The sequence below is a fragment of the Mustela nivalis genome, assembly GCF_964662115.1.
Source record: "Mustela nivalis genome assembly, chromosome: 1".
Lineage (NCBI taxonomy): Eukaryota > Metazoa > Chordata > Mammalia > Carnivora > Mustelidae > Mustela > Mustela nivalis.
In genome coordinates, this window is record NC_139020.1 from 41,753,787 (window position 1) to 41,772,176 (window position 18,390).

Genomic DNA, 18,390 nt, shown 5'->3' on the forward strand with positions numbered 1-18,390 from the left:
AATATGTCCCACTTGTTTTGTAATTCAAGAAAGCTACTGGTTCAAATGCAAAGCTAAGTGAAAATCCCCCTGAAGAACTGTTTTTGGGGTAAAGCTTTAAAGCCTTCTACTCAATTCTTTCTTAATAGGACACTTTCTCTCCTTCTGCCCTCATTAGGGAAAAACAAAAATAAATAAAAAGAGTATCTGCTATGATCAATAGTATTTAGTCACATGCACTTTTGTTTGACTCCCAAAAAACACAGATATTTATTTCAGCACTAGCTCCTGGTGATAAAACTAAATTTTACTTTGACAAACATAAAAATGAGGAAATGTCATTTGTGCAAAAAATTCAAGTTAGAAATGTTTATGTAATTCATTATTTAATTTCTAGGCAGCAATAGAGGTCAGAATTCTTAAATGTGATTTGTACCATCAGAGGTTCTTGTTCTTCTAGAAAAAGGACCTTTTTTAAAATTCCAGGAAAGTCAAAGTACCATAAAATAATCAAGGTCTGAACATTACAGGTAAAGCCCTTCTGCTATTATTGAAACATAAGTATAATTACACACAGGAAAAATATATTATCAGCACAGGAAAGAAGCCTTAAGAATTCTTTGTGTTGTTTGAAATTGTTGGACATGAGTGAGCTCTAATATCATTATGCTTAGAAACGGCTTCATCCAGATCCAACTGGACACCATTAATGTTCACTTCCATACAGCCATTATAAAAGGCATTCACTGGTGTGGCATTGAATGGAATATCTGTAAAAACAGAATATTAAAATATTAGCCCAAGACTTCTGGCATCTTGTTTGCTTACAATTAGAGAAACTATTCAGACTTCCCATATCCAACCAAATTCTAATCATAAAGGAAAAATCAATAATGCGATTATTCAATAAATTTATATTAAGTGACTCCTATGTATATAAAGTATTGTGCCTCGCACTGGATTCAGCATATCAAGAGTTCCTCTGATTTCATAAACACAATTAGTATCATTCAAACCTAAGATAGATAAAAACACTTCAAAAAGAATTAAAAAGAGCATATTCTTACCTGTGACGTTCTATTTTATCTTCTTTTTAAATTTGAGCAACAATTTAAGCATTGTTAAATCATTTTTTTCAACTCCAAACTATAGCTACCTGGAAATCTTTTTAAAATGCCATGATAAATTCATCTCTTTTATTACTGCTGGAATAAAAGAGATTTCTCTATTTTCCCAAAAACGGCTTTTTGCTGAGCCTACAATGGCAGGTCATGATAGGGAATTCATTTTATATACTGTTTGGTGTTCAAAAAAATAATTTTAACAATGTTTCAGTGACTAGTTTAGAGCCTTTGGGCCTTTTGACACTTTCACTCTCCCCATCAGACTTAATACTTGGGTAACACCCTTTTATTCCTAAAAACTATGGTTCATCTTAATAACATCCATCTCTCCACTTGCTTCTTTTTCTGGCACTCCTCCCCCATGAATTTAGTTCCCAACGGACATTTTTCAGCCTTTATTCTTCTTTCTTAGTACCTTATGCAAAAAACATACAGTTCAAATTTTCCACCTTTAACTTGTCAATGCAGTGAATAAAGTCTATACTTTTCTAGTGGCTCACAGCACTCTTTATGAAACCCTTTCAAGTCTAGCTAAGCATCAGGATTATGCCACTATTATAAAAATCCCCAGAATCATCAATTTCGCCTGATTTTTAATTCATAGCATGCGACTGAATATACTTATTTTGCATATCAACTGGTAATTTACCTATCCCACTGTTTACACTCCTAATATCTCAATTGTCGGTTGCCCTCAGTTTTCCTCACTATTTCTCTAAACACATCTTTCCTGAAGTCATCTTCAGTGCTGGTGCCAAAGTCCTGGAACGATTAATATTTGATAGCTTTACTTCTTTTCAACTCTTGTATTGTTTGTCTGATTTACTAAAATGGCATTCAACTAATTTGTAAATAAGGTAGTAGATAGATTTCAATATAGAATTCATTCCTTTGAACTATAATTATGCTTCTAATAAGTAACCAAAGTAACTTAAGTAACTTTCTAATAATTAACCACGCTGACTTATCTATCTATATATCCATAACTTTTAGAGTATCCTTACCTCTGTTCCACAAAAACGCAGATAAAATTTCCATATATGAAAAATGAAGCCCCTGAACAATTAAAAGTAAGAAAATCAAGATTCCTGGAGCACCTGGGTGGCTCAGTGGGTTAAAGCCTCTGCCTTCGGCTCAGACCTGGGATTGAGTCCCACATTGGGCTCTCTGCTCAGCAGGGAGTCTGCTTCCCCTCTCTCTCTGCCTGCCTCTCTGCCTACTTGTGATCTCTGTCTGTCAAATAAATAAATAAATATTTAAAAATAAATAAACAAATAAATAAATAAAGGTTCCTAGAAGTCCAGACATCAAACTCAGAATTTTCCTTACAAGAATAATCTGCAAATGATATTTGAAAATATTTCTCAAAAATTTTCTGCCTCAATTACTTTTTGCCACTTAAAGGAAAATGTTGACACCAATTTCATATTTTCCACTATTAACTGGAGATGCATGTGCTTTTCCTCCGGTTCTCCCTATCTTATGATAAATGGAATCTCCACCCATGCAATTGCTCATGCTGGATATCTAAGAAAGAGATCCAGATACCTGCCTTTCAGTCCTTAAATCCTATTAATGTTGTTTCTCACATAAAGCTCCCATCTAACCATCATGCCCCACCTTCACTGCCATCATTCTAGTCCAGCAGCTTCCTCATGTGTGACATGGGGATAATAATAGCACCTGCCTCACAGGTCTGTTTTGGTTATTAAATAAGTCAATCCCTCTGAAGCACTCTGAACAATGCCAGACTGTTTATTACACACTGATTGATGGTAGCAGAGTTGTTGCCTCTGTTACTGTTACTGCTTCTCCATCTGGGCTACTTCAGCAGCCCACAGCGCATCTCATCCACTTTTGTCTCCTGCCTGTCCATCTCCATCCATCACATAGAGTGGGTTTTTAAAATGACAATATTGAGAGAGAGAATGCAGAGGGAGAAGCAGACTTTCTGCTGAGCAGAGAGCCCAATACGGGGCTTGATCCAAGGACCTGGGATCATGACCTGAGCCAAAAGCAGATGCTTAACCGACTGAGCCACCCAGGCACCCCAACTTTTTAAAAGACTTCCATGGCTCCTGTAACAAGAGTCAGGACCCCAAACCAGGTCTACAACCCGCCATGCCCCATGCACCCAGTTCTCAGCCTCACTACCATCTCCCTTGCTCAAAGGGTTTAAGCGTCTTCTGTATTTTCCTCAAGTGTATCCACATTTTGCCCACACATAGACCTTTTCTTTACTTGCATATTAATTCCAATTCCCACCCAACCACTTGGTTAAATTTAATCCTTCAATTTACCATATTTATATCTTAGCCTTTTCTTCAGAGAGCTCATTCCTGGCCTGCATGACCAGGCCAAGTCCCCATTTTTAGGCTCCGAAAGCAATTCATACTTTTCTTTCCTACAAGTTATCATCACAATTTAATTATTCTGATTTTATCCTAATTGGTTATTTGTCATCTGCCTCTGAACTAGGTTGTAAAAGGCTTAGAAGCAGAGATCATATCTATTTGCTTATTATTATACCCCTACTACCTAGGATGTAGGTTCTTAATAAATAAAAGGTAAATGATGAATGAATTCAAGAATAAAGATTGAACTCACAAGACTATTGTGAAGATGAACTGAGATAATAAACACTTTCTGACTAGGATAGCCAGATGCAACAAAAGTTGGTTAAGTTTTAGTTCACCATTAAGAAATAAATAAACAGGGACACCTGGGTGGCTCAGTGGGTTAAAGCCTCTGCCTTCGGTTCAGGTCATGATCTCGGAGTCCTAGGATTGAGCCCCGCATTGGGCTCTCAGCTCAGCAGAAAATCTGCTTCCCCCTCTCTCTCTGCCTGCCTCTCTGCCTACTTGTGATTTCTCTTTCTGTCAAATAAATAAACAAACTCTTAAATCAATCAATAAATAAGCAAAATATACCAATAAAACATCAATATAAATTCTCAGGAAAAAATAAATGGATACTGGAATTTTGTCTTCCTTTTACTAAGATTACACATTTAAAATAGTATCAATTTGATTAAAAAGATACTTTTTAAAGCTTTTTAAAGAAAATTTTGAAAAAAAAAGGAAAAAGAAAAAGAAAAAAGTATGAAGCTACCTGGAAGACCACCCAGGTAAGTGGTCACTGTCCCTTTCATTGCTTCATCCAAAATGGCCAACTGTCTTTGAAGGTTTTCAGAGGAGATAGTGTCTTTTTTAAGTGGAGTGAACAGCTCCAGATTGTTTCTGTTGACTCTCAATTCCAGATGGAATGGTTGATTGGAACACAGACTTACGGCCGCCATCCGATACATTACTGTATTTTCAACAGATACCAGGATATCCTGACAAACAGAGCAAAGATTCAATATAAGCAAGTATTTATGGTATTGCCACTTAAGAGGGACTTTTGAGTCACATCATAATTTTAAAAAATACACTAGTTTTATAAATTTCAGGTCCAGCTAAGATACAAATGGACAGTGGCTTCTGAAATTTCAGTACACCCAGTTGTTTTACCAAGGATGGGAACCTAAAGTACAGTCTTTAAGCACTATTTTTCTGTTTGTGAGCCTTCCTAACTTCAAAACTTACATGTGAAAAATGAAGGAGTTGAATCACTCTTTGTTTGGGGAAAGGGCTTGGAAAATTTCAAATGCTTGAGTAAGCACATGCCAGCAAGACTGAAAGGTTTCTGTGTGCCACACAAGCAATCCTGTAAGACTTGGGACAAAATGAGGGGAAAAGTCCTGAGAGAGGAAAGCCAGGGATCATCAGCAGTAAGTTACAGAGTATCTACCAGAAGATATTTAAAAGAGAAAATGTATTTGTTTTGCTGAACTTTTCAAACCGCTGAGACACAAAATCACTCAACTGGTTGACAGTGATCTATGCATATAACTTACATGTGGATAGAGAAAATGTAAAAAGAATAAAATCAAGGGGCACCTGGGTAGCTCCTGGATGAGACCTTGGAAATAAGCCAGCAAAAAGTAATAATAATGGACATTTTTGAGGCAGTTAAGCATCTGCCTTCGGATCAGGTCATGTTCTAAGGGTCCTAGGGTAGAGCCCCACATCTAGCTCCCTGCTCAGGGTTGTGGTGGCAGGCGGGGGGGAGGCCTACTTCCCCCCTCACTGCCTCTCCCCACCCCTGCTTGTTCTTGTTCTCTCTCTCAAATAAATAAATAAATAAAATCTTAAAAAAAAAAAAAAAAACTAGGAACATGGGTGTTATGAGATGGTAGAAAAATAGTCTGAAGTATTTACTTAGGAATCCAAGCCTATACGTTGCAAATACCAGTTATTTGAGGAAATCTGTCACTGTTACCTATCCCTATCCTTGAACTCACTAATAATCTTAAAATGGTTCCAGAATGATCAACAGTATGTGGAATTATGTTATGAAATATTGTACACAGATCTTGAGAAGGTAATCTGACATGGAAAAAAAAAAAAGGAGCCACAGACTCAAACACAGAAAAGATAAAATAAATAACAAAGACAAGGCATACATTAATCTCCTCTACTGGAGGGATATAGTGCTGAAGACAGGATTTCCATTTTGTTTTAAAAAAAGAAAGCTGGAATCTAAATGTAGTGAGTTCCTGTGGTAAATTGGAGCTGAAAACTGGGCAAGATCTCCTTAGGTGGCTTATGCTTAACCACTAGACACTCCCTGCAATCATCATTAAGCTGAAAACAACACACCTTTTTATTGCTACAGACATCATTCAATTACATCCTTCTGTCTAAAAGCTACAGAGAACATCCAAGCCAACCTTGGCACAAACACAAGCTTCTGGCCATAACTTGTTGGAATCCAGTGTAGATGACACATGGTCGGAACTATTAGTCTCAAGTAGAAGGCTGAATAATACAGATCTTCTGATAATGCTCATGTTTCCTTTTATCCTAGAGTCTTTTCCTGTTCTTCCTCCTATTTTCAAATTACAGTTGCCAGCAAGAAGCCAGGTGGACTGGTTTTAGTTTTCTCCAGTCCTTCCTAATTTACTCATGGAAGAAAAGATTAAGACTGCCAGAGAACACAAAACATTATAATTAGACACAGAATAGCTGAGACTGAATTTTAATCAGACTCACTTTTATTTTGTTAGTACAGACGATGACTCCCATAATATTTCAAGGATTTAAATAAAGGTGGATTTCTATGCACCCTGGGAAGGCTCCAGGCAGCCTGTGTGTGAGTCTGCCTGATCTTGGCTGTTGGATGCACAGTAACAGGCTTTTCAATTTTTCTCCCCTCTCTGCTTCCTGGATCAGACCTTGGAAATAAGCCAGCAAAAAGTAATAATAATGGACATTTTCTGAGTCCTTATCGATGGGCTGGACACGGTGCTAACTACTTTACATGCTATCTCATTTAATCATCATTTACAGATAAAAAAACAAAACAAAACAAACAAAAAATGAGAATCACAAAAGTTTAGGGAAGTTACCTGAAGCTTTTCAGAGGCAGAGTCTACCAAGGACAAGGCAAAGGGCACAGTGCTGCCAGAAACCAAGGCGAACATAACACCAGTGCCCGTGGATGGGCGAATGCTCAAGGACGCATTTACTTGCCAGTCCTCAACATTGGACAGATTACCTGTTAAAACAATCAAACAGAAGCAGGATCAGTATACTCCTAAAGTATGCCAGGAGGGGGGCACCTGGGTGGCTCAGTGGGTTAAAGCCTCTGCCTTCGGCTCAGGTCATGATCTCAGGGTTCTGGAATCCAGCCCTGCATCGGGCTCTCTCTGCTCAGCAGGGAGCCTGCTTCCTCCTCTCTCTACCTGCCTCTCTGCCTACTTGTGATCTCTGTCTGTCAAATAAATGAATACAATCTTAAAAAAAAATTTTTTAAAGTATGCCAGGAGGAATTATTACAACTTTACTGATACTCAAAGCCATTTTTTTGTGGAAAACTGAAGATTTTCATTCTCCTTCCTCAGTGTCCTATAAAACCTGGGCAAAAATCTAAAAACAAGAACCATTTTTTTAAAAGATTTTATTTATTTATTTGACAGACAGAGATCACAAGTAGGCAGAAAGGCAGGCAGAGAGAGAGGGGAGGAAGTAGGCTCCCTGAAGAGCAGAGAGCCCGATGTGGGGCTCGATCCCAGGACCCTGGGATCATGACCTGAGCCGAAGGCAGAGACATTAACCCACTGAGCCACCCAGGCGCCCCCAAGAGCCATTTTTTTAAATGCAGGCAAGAAACACATAAATGGAGCCCTAGCCTTCTGGTCTTCCTAGAATAAAATTCTATGATGTGGTGTTTCAGAATATTATGAACTTCTCCTGTGTTCTTTTACAGGTATTCTTTCTGCCTCCATCTCCACCACCGGTCCAATCTCAGATGGTCAGATTTTAGAGTACACACTGAGAAGGAAATTCAACAAGTTTATTGTAATGTTTCTGAGGGAACATTTGGGTATGGCTGCCATCACCACCCTACCATTCCTCACCCATAAAGGGGTCAGTTCAAAGCAGTGGGACAGAAAAATATGATTTATACAAATAGGAGAGTTAGATAGTTTGATAGTAGAGATGTACTCTGAAATCAACAGTTAACTCTAAAATTCTAACAGGAACTCTTCTGCAATTCTGTCATCATAATAGTTAATATTTTTTTTTATTGTTACAAGGTAATTGTGTATCCCACTAGAGTGCAAGCCCTACTTGGTTCTATGACCACTTTATTTTCCACAGTAGTCACTCAACAAATAGTTGAATTGATGTGTTTCTAAAATAGTTTAATTCCTAAAAAGATTAGGGCACCTGGGTAGCTCAGTCGATTAAGCATCAGACTTTGGCTCAGCTCATGATCTCAGGATCCTGGAATCCAGCCCTGCATCAGGCTTCCCATTTGGCGGGGAGTCTACTTGTCACTCTCTCCCTCTTTCTCTGCCTCTCCTCCACTCATGCTTCTCTGTACCTCTCAAATAAATAAATAAAATCTTTAAAGAAATACTAATTTACACTTTGAGTGAAGCCTTCCTTATTTAATATGAGGTAATATAAAACAATAGCTCAAATACCACTTGTAGGCTTTGAAAAAGTGAATGTGATTGGAGAAAATAATCTCCTCTTGACAAGATGATCTTCCATTTCACCACATCTAATGCTATTACAGCGTTCATTTATAATCTTTTTAAAAATATTTTATTTATTTATTTCTCAGAGAGAGAGAGAGAGGGGCAGGTAGATGGAGAAGTAGGTTCCCTGCTGAGCAAGGAGCATGATGTGGGACTCAGATCCCAGGACCCTGGATCATGACCTAAGCCAAAGACAGACACTTAACTGATTGAGCCACCCAGGCATCCCCATTCATAATACTTTAATTCCCACCCAGGAGATGTGTATATACATATATATGTATATGTATATACATATACAAAAATGTTATAGACATATATAAAATGTCATTTTATATATACATAAATATGTATATAATAAAATATAATTTTATTATGTATATAAATATATATGTGTATATATACACATACATATATATAAATAAAATAATCCTTTTGAAATAAGTAAATTTACTATGTTAACAAACTTAAACTAAAATATGCAAGTGTACAGAAATTATAATGTAACATTAAATATAATTCAAAAGTAGGTCACTTTCAAGTTATCTATGAAATAACTAATTACTTGTGATTTTTTTCAGATACAATAGAACTCTTATTCTCATTTTAGTTTCAGAGTTTTTCTTTTGAACAAATTATTGTGGGTCTAGTTTTTTCTTATATTAGTCATCAATCTCAATTGAAATTTTTTTTTTAAATCCTTCTCATATAGAACAGAACTAAAGCTAAAAACATTCCATTACTTTATGTTAGGGACACAAAAAGTGCTAGTGGAAGGTTCTTCTTTAAAACTGTAGTAATATTTTTTTAGACTGCAAATAAACACATTTAAAATATAATTTTTCCTTAAAGCAGAGGTATTAGTACACTAAATTTATAATACAATAGTAGCTCAGATCATGAACTCCTAAACAGAAAAAGACAAAGAACCTCGTAAGAGAATTAAGATATAAAAATAGCTAATAAGCATATGGAGAGATATTAAAATTCAGTAGAAATTGGGACAATAATATTTAAAATTAAAATACTTAATTTTTCAACTCTCAGATTGGAAACAAATCTCAAGCATACACTTTCTTACTCTGTTGGTCGGAGTATAAATTGATAAGACATCTTTGGAAGAGAATCTAACTGAGCAGTAGGAACTATACATTTGCGTAACTTTTGATGGACATAATCTAAGATTCTCTCCTACAGAATTAATCACTAAAAGGTATAAAGATGTATGCCCATTCCTTCTTTGTCTTCTCTACGCAACAAAAGCCTTATAGCAATGGGAAAAAGGCAACAAACACTGCCACCATTAGAACACATGCAAAGACCCATTGCATTGGACATAATCTAAGATTCTCTCCTACAGAATTAATCACTAAAAGGTATAAAGATGTATGCCCATTCCTTCTTTGTCTTCTCTACGCAACAAAAGCCTTATAGCAATGGGAAAAAGGCAACAAACACTGCCACCATTAGAACACATGCAAAGACCCATTGCATCTACACGTTAGGGAAAGGAAACTGGGAAAAAACAACAACAACAGCAAACCAACCAAAAGCCATTTACCATGAAGAAGGTTCTGGAGTCCTGATAATTAGATATCTCCCCCACAGATGGTTGGGAGAGGGACAATGAAAAGTTCACACCCCTGGAAGCCGGGGATACAACACTTGCCCAAAACTGAACTGTATCAGAACGTGAGAATGGTCCCCAGACCTTGCTATCATGCTAGCAAATGTCAAGTAAGAAGAGCATTCCTTTGAGGTAAAGCAAGACCATGCAGAAACACTTTCTTGAGGCGTATCATAAACAGAACACCTAAAGCTAATGATAGATGAACTCTTAAGAAAAACCCTCTGGCAAACCAGTCACTGCCCTAAGCACAAGGTAATAATAAAGGAATTTGAAGGGTACTCATGGAAACCAGAAAGCTTAAGCAGCTCAACTCTTAACTAGACTGATTCAACCAGTTTATAAAAGGCCTATCAAAAGCAGAAATATGCTTGTCTCCAGACTTATGTATTATTTATCTGTCTTTACTGTTCTACACAAGATGCTTACCTTTTAAACCAAAAATCATTCAATACCGAAGGAAACAAGGAAAAATAACACATGGTCAAGAGACAAAGCAATCAACATGACATTGACATTGGACCTATCAGATAGAGAATTTAAAATAATTATGATTAATAAGTTGAAGGCTCAAGTAGAAAACGTGGACAACATCTAATCACAGGTAGGAAACTTCAAGGAAGGGTTAGACATTTTAAGAAACAATCAACTGACATTCTGGTAATGAAAATGAATCCTTTTGAAGCAGTAAGCAGTAAACTCAACACAGCTGAGAAATTGGTGAACTTTAAAACAGATTAATTGAATTTACTTGAAATTAATCAAGTTAGGTACCAATAACTTTTTTTTAAGTAATCTTTAAGTAATAACATAAGCATATTCTACTTCCTTTCCTCCCAACATACTGCAAAAATTGAATAAAAAACATACAACATGAATAAGCCTAATGCTATGCCTGGCACATAGTTACGTATTCAATAATGTTTACTGAAGAAAATAAAACTGTTTGTCAATTAATAAATTTAGTCATTAATGAGAAAAGAGAGGTAAAATGAGAAATTACTTACCGTAGTCTATGCTAAACTGAGCAACTCCAGAACCAGGATAATAGGAACCCTTCTCCACAGTGACAAGACAATGCTTATTTTGCTTTTCTTGAATGATTTCCTTTATTCCCGAAGCTCCCTGACCCATCAAATTCCAACTTCGTATACATCCATCTAGACGAGGGTTAATCTAATAATTAAAATATAGGTCGAGTGTATCTTAAACTTAAAAAAGTCAGACTCATATAGGGCTTAATTGATTACAGATACAGTTTTCATTTAGAGGAAAAACCTTTCTTTGATGACATTTTAAAATACTTTACATATTTTGAATATTATCTAATTTTTTAAGGTGTCCTTCAGATGGGCAGTCTTTTTCAGTTACAGTGAGTTTTTGCCATCACAGACCTCCACTGCGATCCTAATGATTTCTAGCCCCTCAAGCTCTACCCGCCTCTATCATCCAGAAATAACTTTTCTGCTCTCAAGTTCCATATATGCTTCTAGCTGTGGGTGTGGGCTGTAAGCTGCTTACTTTAATTGCATTTATATATAGGTTTGTTTTGCCATCAGACACTGAACCTCTTCAGGAACAAAAGTCTCCTCAAAGCAACCAGCCAGACTCAAGACCCAGAGTAGCCATTTTATAAATAGTTTTTGAATAATTTATTTTACTTTTAAAATGTCTTGATTTATCAATTTCAAAGGAACAGATGCAGTCACTCTCACATGAGTTAACTAATTCAGGTTTTATATCATACTGAAAGAATCTTTCAAAAGTTAAGGTAAGTGTGAATTGCCATGAGTAAAAGATGGATATTAAATGGTAAATATTTAAGTTAAATCAGCGAGTATAATTGACAGGCCCATGACTTCAAATGAAATTTTTAAGACTCTTCAAGGACAGTGATTAGTCTCCTTCGTGAAACCTATTCCACAGTTATTAGACAAACATCATATTCCAAAAATCATCTATTATATATAACTTCAATTTATGATAGGATGAAGTTAAACTCCCAGAAAAGATTTTTTTAAAAAAGTTCCAGCATCATATGCTATTTTATCTCCCAAATTTAAGTCCTAAAATAGACGTAAGAAAATTCTTTGACTGGCTTTGGGACTCAAATACATGTATTTACATTTGTAGTAGCTGAATATGCACAGTTATCATGTTAACAATGAACTGATGCTTGAGAACTGAAAGAAAAATCTACTTCCCCATGAGTAATGCTGGGGATTTAAATGGACTCAAAAACACTACATTTATTTTCTTATTTCCTTAATATAATTTCAAGGATCACTATGTTATTTTTCCTTGTTCAATTTAAGTTGTCACAGTTGGTTCAACAAAATCACTTCTTTTGACTCTCAGAAAAACACATTTTCAAATCTATTACAGACAAGAGTAATTCATCCATGATGAATGATAGAAACTTGGATCATTACCGGTCTAATGAGTGTATTCTCCGCTTTCCGAGGTAATCCTGCAAAATATACTTTAGTTTCTAGAAATCCACTTGTAAGCTTAAAAAGGCTTTCGGGTTTATTTATATTCATTACAGCTTCTTTAGATATTTTCACACTAATACTGTGTTCTAGTTCTTCCACAGAGACCTACAATTAAAAAGACAAAAATTATCAAACCACCAAACATCACTGCATGTCATTTGAAACACTAAGATTCAAAAATCCTGTTATTATTCTGGTAAATAATTTTTCAAAGTAATCATTTTAGTTTAATTATTAATTTGTTGTAATCCACTTGATATAAGGTGGTAAATATGTGTTTTAAAATGGTAATTTTTGATTGAAAATTAAATGAACCCCATATTTTAAAGTAAAAAAGAACCCACAAAATACTGTTCTTTTAATTTTAAACATCCAATTATAATATACATAATTCAAATCCAGTGTCATAAAATTAAGTTTCTTTTAATCGAGTCACTTTACAAGATCTTAGAAAACATTTAAGTTTTCCTATTTTACAGTTGTCTGAAAGTATACATATGGAATCAATAATGGAAATAAATTCTTAATATAAAGTATGAGAAATCAGTACCTCCAGTATTCTGTTCATTACACACAAATTATACTTTATTTCAAAATTCAAAAGTAATTGAGATCATAAAGAAGTATAATACATAAAATTAAATTGGGTTTTTCCAATTTTGAAAGTAGTTCTGATTTGTTTTTTGTTTTTAAGTAGGCTTCATGCCCAGGATGGAGCCCAACATGGGGCTTGAACTCATGACCCTGAGGTCAAACCCTGACCTGAGATCAAGAGTCAGATGTTTAACCGGCTGAGCCACCCAGGTGCCCTGAAAGGAGTCCAGCTTTTTAAAAAAGGTTGACAGTGATGGTAAACAACAATAATAGTAATAATTTCAAAATCTCCCCAAAAGGCCATTCGAAGAACTACTGCTGACATTTCCTCATGCAAAACCGTAGCGCTCAAAACGCAAACTCTTCTTTTACTAATCAATGATTGAAGCAAAAGAGCAGGCCTATGAAAGCACCACTACAGGAAGGGGAAAACTGTGCTCTAAAGCAAAATACTTTGGTCATGTTTACAGTTAGTCAGTACACTGTCCTTAATACAGCCAACTGGCATCATTTTACTTGAATGACTATTCCCTCCTTGAAAGATGTTGTCAGCTTCTAGAACCTCAGTCTCACTTGCATCTCCACATTCTTATCACTCCCTCTCAGCTTCCTTTGCTGGCTCCTCCTCTTCTCTCAATGTCTATTCTACACCTGAGCTCAGCACTCTACACCTTTTCCCTCTAGTCATGCAAATATGTTTCAATGGGGGTGTACTGGACCACTCTAGGGTATTTGGAAAACTTAGGGATAGGGATGGTACTTTTAGTTGTCACAATGAGTAGGACTTAGGGGATGCTGCAAAATGCTGGACACCCTGTAATAGGTAGGAAAGTCATGCAAAATAAGTAATAAAATATTCAATATCCTGCAAACCCTCTGAACATCCCTACAGGATATTCTTTATGCTGAATATTCAGAAATTTTTATCCAGCTTAAATTGAAGGCTAGGGGCACCTGGGTGGCTCAGTGGGTTAAGCCTTTGTCTTCAGCTCAGGTCATGATCTCAGGGTCCTGAGATCGAGTCCCACATGGGGCCCTGCATCAGGCTCTCTGCTCAGCAGGGAGCCTGCTTCCTCCTCTCTCTCTCTCTCTCTGCCTGCCTATTTACCTCCTTGTGATCTCTGTCAAATAAATAAATCTTTAAAAAAAAATTAAAAAATAAAAAAAAATAAATTGAAGGCTGGACCTTAAAAGTATATCCAGCATCTGACCACTTCTCATCACCTACCAACACTATAGTCAGTGATGCCATCTTCTTTCCACTGAGTTACTGCAATGGTCTCATGACCCCATAATCTGTCCCATTCTTACTCTCTCCTATCTAGTGTCCACAAAGCCATCATGTCGTGATACAAACTGCCTTTTAAGATACGTGCAAATTAAATCCTGTCACTTCTCACAATCATCCAAGTTCTTTCTACTTAGCATAAACTCCAAGTTCTCACTATAGTCCCCATGACCCTATCTGGTCTTGTTCCAGAGTACTTCTAACCTCATTCTCTGCCCCTCTCTCTCTCCCTTACTCACCTGCATCTACACTGACCTTTGTGTTGTTCCTCAATACAACAATCACATCCTCTTGCCTGATGCTCTGTATTTGCTATTCACATGGCACAGAATCATCTTCCCCAGAGATTTCTCATGATTTATGCCCTGGTCTCCAGTCAGATGTAATCTCATCGGGGATGGCTTTCTGATTCCACATACACACTCATCATCACTCTCTGTGGCCTGGTTGTTTTTGTTTCTTCCTCCTAGCACTAACCACTCTCTGACGCATCAGTTTGTTCATGCAGTTTTAGGTTTATTCCTCACCCCTAGTACGCAAGCTCCATGAGACCAGTGATTTTGATTTACTCACTGTTGTAGCCTCACCACCCAAAGGAATAGCACATAAAGTGCTCAATAAATTTTCTCAATATGCTCAATAAATATTCTACCGAATGAATAAAACTGTGATCCAAGTTACAGATTTCCCACCCATATTAGAATCATACCGAAATATGAGATATAATAATGACTTATAATAGAGCAATATTTATTTCTATGGTTTATAATTACCATTTTAAGTACTTAATAAGTACACACATTCTATTTATCTGAATTACAGCACAATTCTACATTTTAATTGCTTATTTTTAAAGTATTTTATTTGAAATTTTTAAATTATTTAAAATCAGTGAAAAACTGCTATGAAGTGAATGGTCCAGTTTACAGATTAATTTAACTTAACTTTGTCATTTAAAATATTTACTTAAAATACATAGCTATTTGAGATAATTTCTATAGCTGCATAAATTTGCTGAAACGGTATAGTTTATTAACAAGCCATCAAAATTATAAAATGGTAAAAACAGTTTGCAGTAATTTTTTACATGAAAGATATGAAGAAAAAAATCCCATTTATATGGTGGGGGTGAACATTCATAAATTGTTAAAATATCAAATTGAGAATTTTTTTAAAAAGCCAGCATCAAATTTACCATATTAAAGTTTTTCTGTGACTTTTTTATTGTTCTTAAATTTTCCTGCCAAGTTGCATTCAGTTTATAAAGGGAAATGTTAATCAAAATATGGGCACATCATTAAATAACAGTTTCTTTTAATAAGGATCATAACCATAACAAAATGTGGAGAACTGAGTAGCTGCCTTCTAACCAGCCCAGATCCTACCTTTCAAATACCGTTCATAGATAACTCATTAGTAAACACTACCTGCAACTCAAGATGTTTGCCTCACAGATAAACATTTACCTTCTTTATATATATATATTCTGTATTACCTAGAATGTATCCAAGTTCTCTGTCAAACAGATAATATTTTCAATTTGTATCAATTAACCAGAAAAATTGTGTTGGCTCTATTTTGCTGAAAAGTGATCTTAGTGATTTTTAGATAGGTGATTTGGGGACATTAGGCAATAAAACGTATTCTTCAGTACACGGGAGGCACAGCTGTACGCATCAAGCTGTATGCACACACATGGAGTAAAGGAAAGCTGTAGTGGCAAAGCTATATATAGCAGAGAGAACCTCGGGAGAAGCCAGAGAACATTAGTGATTACTCTGACAACTGCATCTGATCTTGTGCAGACTGTATTCTGGTGAAAGTCCAGAATCTATGGCTGTTGCAGGACGAATAGCCCCAATTTTGGTAAAACACATCAGTGCCCAACTGTACTTTATTACTACCTGTAGTGTAACAATTTCACATCCCATTGCATTAGCGCATAAGGCAACACAAGCTATTAAACTGTGAGGTACTAAGGAAGTCCAAGAGCAAGGAAAATCTCTAGCCAGAGTTCTACAACCTTGAACGCAGGAACTTAGCATTTGAAAAGGGGCTCACTAAAAGCTCATGGAATAAATGAGTGCATGAGTGAGTAAATAAAGAAATGAAGTAATTTAGTGATGATCTCACATGTCTTCTCAACATGGACCTCCTGGCAGATCCCACAGGCAGACAAAGTGTCTCTTTGGGGTACCACATTCTTTTTTTTTTTTTTAAGATGTTATTTATTTATTTGACAGACAAAGATTACAAGTAGGCAGAAAGGCAGGCAGAGAGAGAGGAGGAAGCCGACTCCCCGCTGAGCAAAGAGTCCAACAAAGTGGGGCTCAATCCCAGGACCCTGAGATCATGACCTGAGCTGAAGGCAGAGGCTTTAACCACTGAGCCACCCAGGTGCCCCGGGGTACCACATTCTAAGGGGAAGCTGATCTCTGAGTTATCAGCTGCTGAAAGTAGCAATGACTCCTTTGCAAAAAAGAATTCTCCCCATTAGAGACTAGGAGTAATGCCCTCATGAAAAATTCCTTTTTAGTCTCACTTTTAGGGATTATGTAAAAATGCTCATTTTAAGTACTCTACTTGGTACTACTATACTAGCTAGTGTGTACTGTTTGTACAAATTGATTATGTATCTATATTCTAATATTTAAAATTGAGTTAATTACTATATGTATTACTCTTTCTACATGTATTTCTATGTTACTATGTGTATTTCTCTTTCATTTAAAAATATGGGTGGCTATTCAGTATGGCTGTCCTTGATCAGCAGTGTCTTTGCATAAGCTGTTATGCCTGCTAAAAACCCCTAACCTATAGGAGAGACACCAACAGCAGCCACTAAAAAAGGTAAAAAGTCAAAGATAAAGTAGTCCAAGCAAGTAACTGAAAATAATTTCATACTGTTTTCAATACTATTTCAAATATTATGTGAGGTTATCATTTCTCAGACGCTGTTTCAAGGACATACAGTGCATGGGATATGCTTCATACAACATCAAATAAATCCGGCTCCATTTACATTTGGTATCAGTATAAAAATAAGTTATTAATGATGTTAAACAAACTGTGTCAAAGTAGAGACGTTCTTTGTGAAAACTGCAAAACCTACCATATTCCAATGACCATCATTAATAACTTTGCCTCCAGATATGATTTTGGTTGTAAATTCATTCTTAAACTGAATTTCAATCTTTCCATCACGAAGTGCAATCAGGAACCAAGCTGAGTGGTCAAGAGATTCTGCATACAGGACAACACCTTCTGAATCATAAGTCCGAAAATCAAAATGGGCTGAAAATCTAAATAATGGAAAAGAGAAAGCCTTAATAGGGAAATATGGAAAGCTCAATATACTATTCCTTCTCTTATACTAGTAAACAGCAGTATATTGAGAGAGCCAACTCTTTCTTTCCTGGAATTAAAAAAAGAGTAGGGCAGAATTAGACTGTTCATGTGTTATCTCTGGTTCCATGTGTGTTTAATATCAAGTTATTATATTTTCTTGCTTATTCTTAGAGTCTTTTTCCCCCATGAACAGATGCTTTGGTAATTTTTCATATTTTTTTGCACTGCATTTGGATTGCATTTCATTTTTTTTGTTTTGTTTTGAAGGCCCTTTTTTAAATGTTGGAATTCATGCACGTACAAATACTAGATATATTGTATCTCTCCTGGAGCTTCTTATACACTATATAATCTGACATTATGACATTAAGATTCTTTTTTTTTTTTTTTTTTGCTGTGTCCATAAGTGATTAGTAAAAGATGTTACAATTTCACGATGGGTTTATGCATCAAAAGGCCTGTTTTCCCTGTGACTTCATATATGTCAGGAAGGAATCACTCACAGAGGCATACAAGACAGTACCTAGATGGCTGCAAACATAATTAAGCCTTCATATGTGGAAAGAAAGGTAAAGTAAAAACTTTAAGATGTATCTGTGAGCCTGATTTCAAAAGCTCTCCAAAACTCTTAACTGTGTAAGTCACTGTACTAGAGCATATAGGAGGAGAGCTTAAAAGATGTAGTCTAGCCATGTGCTTGGGGGTATCTGAGCTCTGGCAATGACTGTTACAATTAAGACCCTAGATATATACGCAGCTATTACAAGGGAAGATGTTAGAAATGCTGGATTAAAAAATAACAGGTACTGATTAGTGCCTTAATGACACCATAATGAGAAACA

The 18,390-nt window shown here is 36.1% G+C and overlaps 1 protein-coding gene across 2 annotated transcripts in view; it reads right to left on the bottom strand.

Annotated features, from left to right (window-relative positions):
* PROS1 (protein S) overlaps window positions 1-18,390 on the bottom strand; it is a 79,620-nt gene that overhangs the window by 12,018 nt on the left and 49,212 nt on the right. Inside the window, exons 10-15 of one of the 2 annotated variants that reach the window (XM_082742392.1) lie at window positions 17,313-17,502; window positions 12,256-12,423; window positions 10,831-10,999; window positions 6,556-6,704; window positions 4,215-4,440; window positions 349-749 (exon numbers count right to left, since the gene is read on the bottom strand). In XM_082742392.1, coding sequence (XP_082598518.1) covers window positions 589-749; window positions 4,215-4,440; window positions 6,556-6,704; window positions 10,831-10,999; window positions 12,256-12,423; window positions 17,313-17,502 — 1,063 coding nt within the window. In that variant the 3' untranslated portion in view covers window positions 349-588. Of the gene's footprint in view, window positions 1-348; window positions 750-4,214; window positions 4,441-6,555; window positions 6,705-10,830; window positions 11,000-12,255; window positions 12,424-17,312; window positions 17,503-18,390 lie in introns of those variants that run through there. The other variant, XM_082742393.1, reaches the window with a different exon arrangement.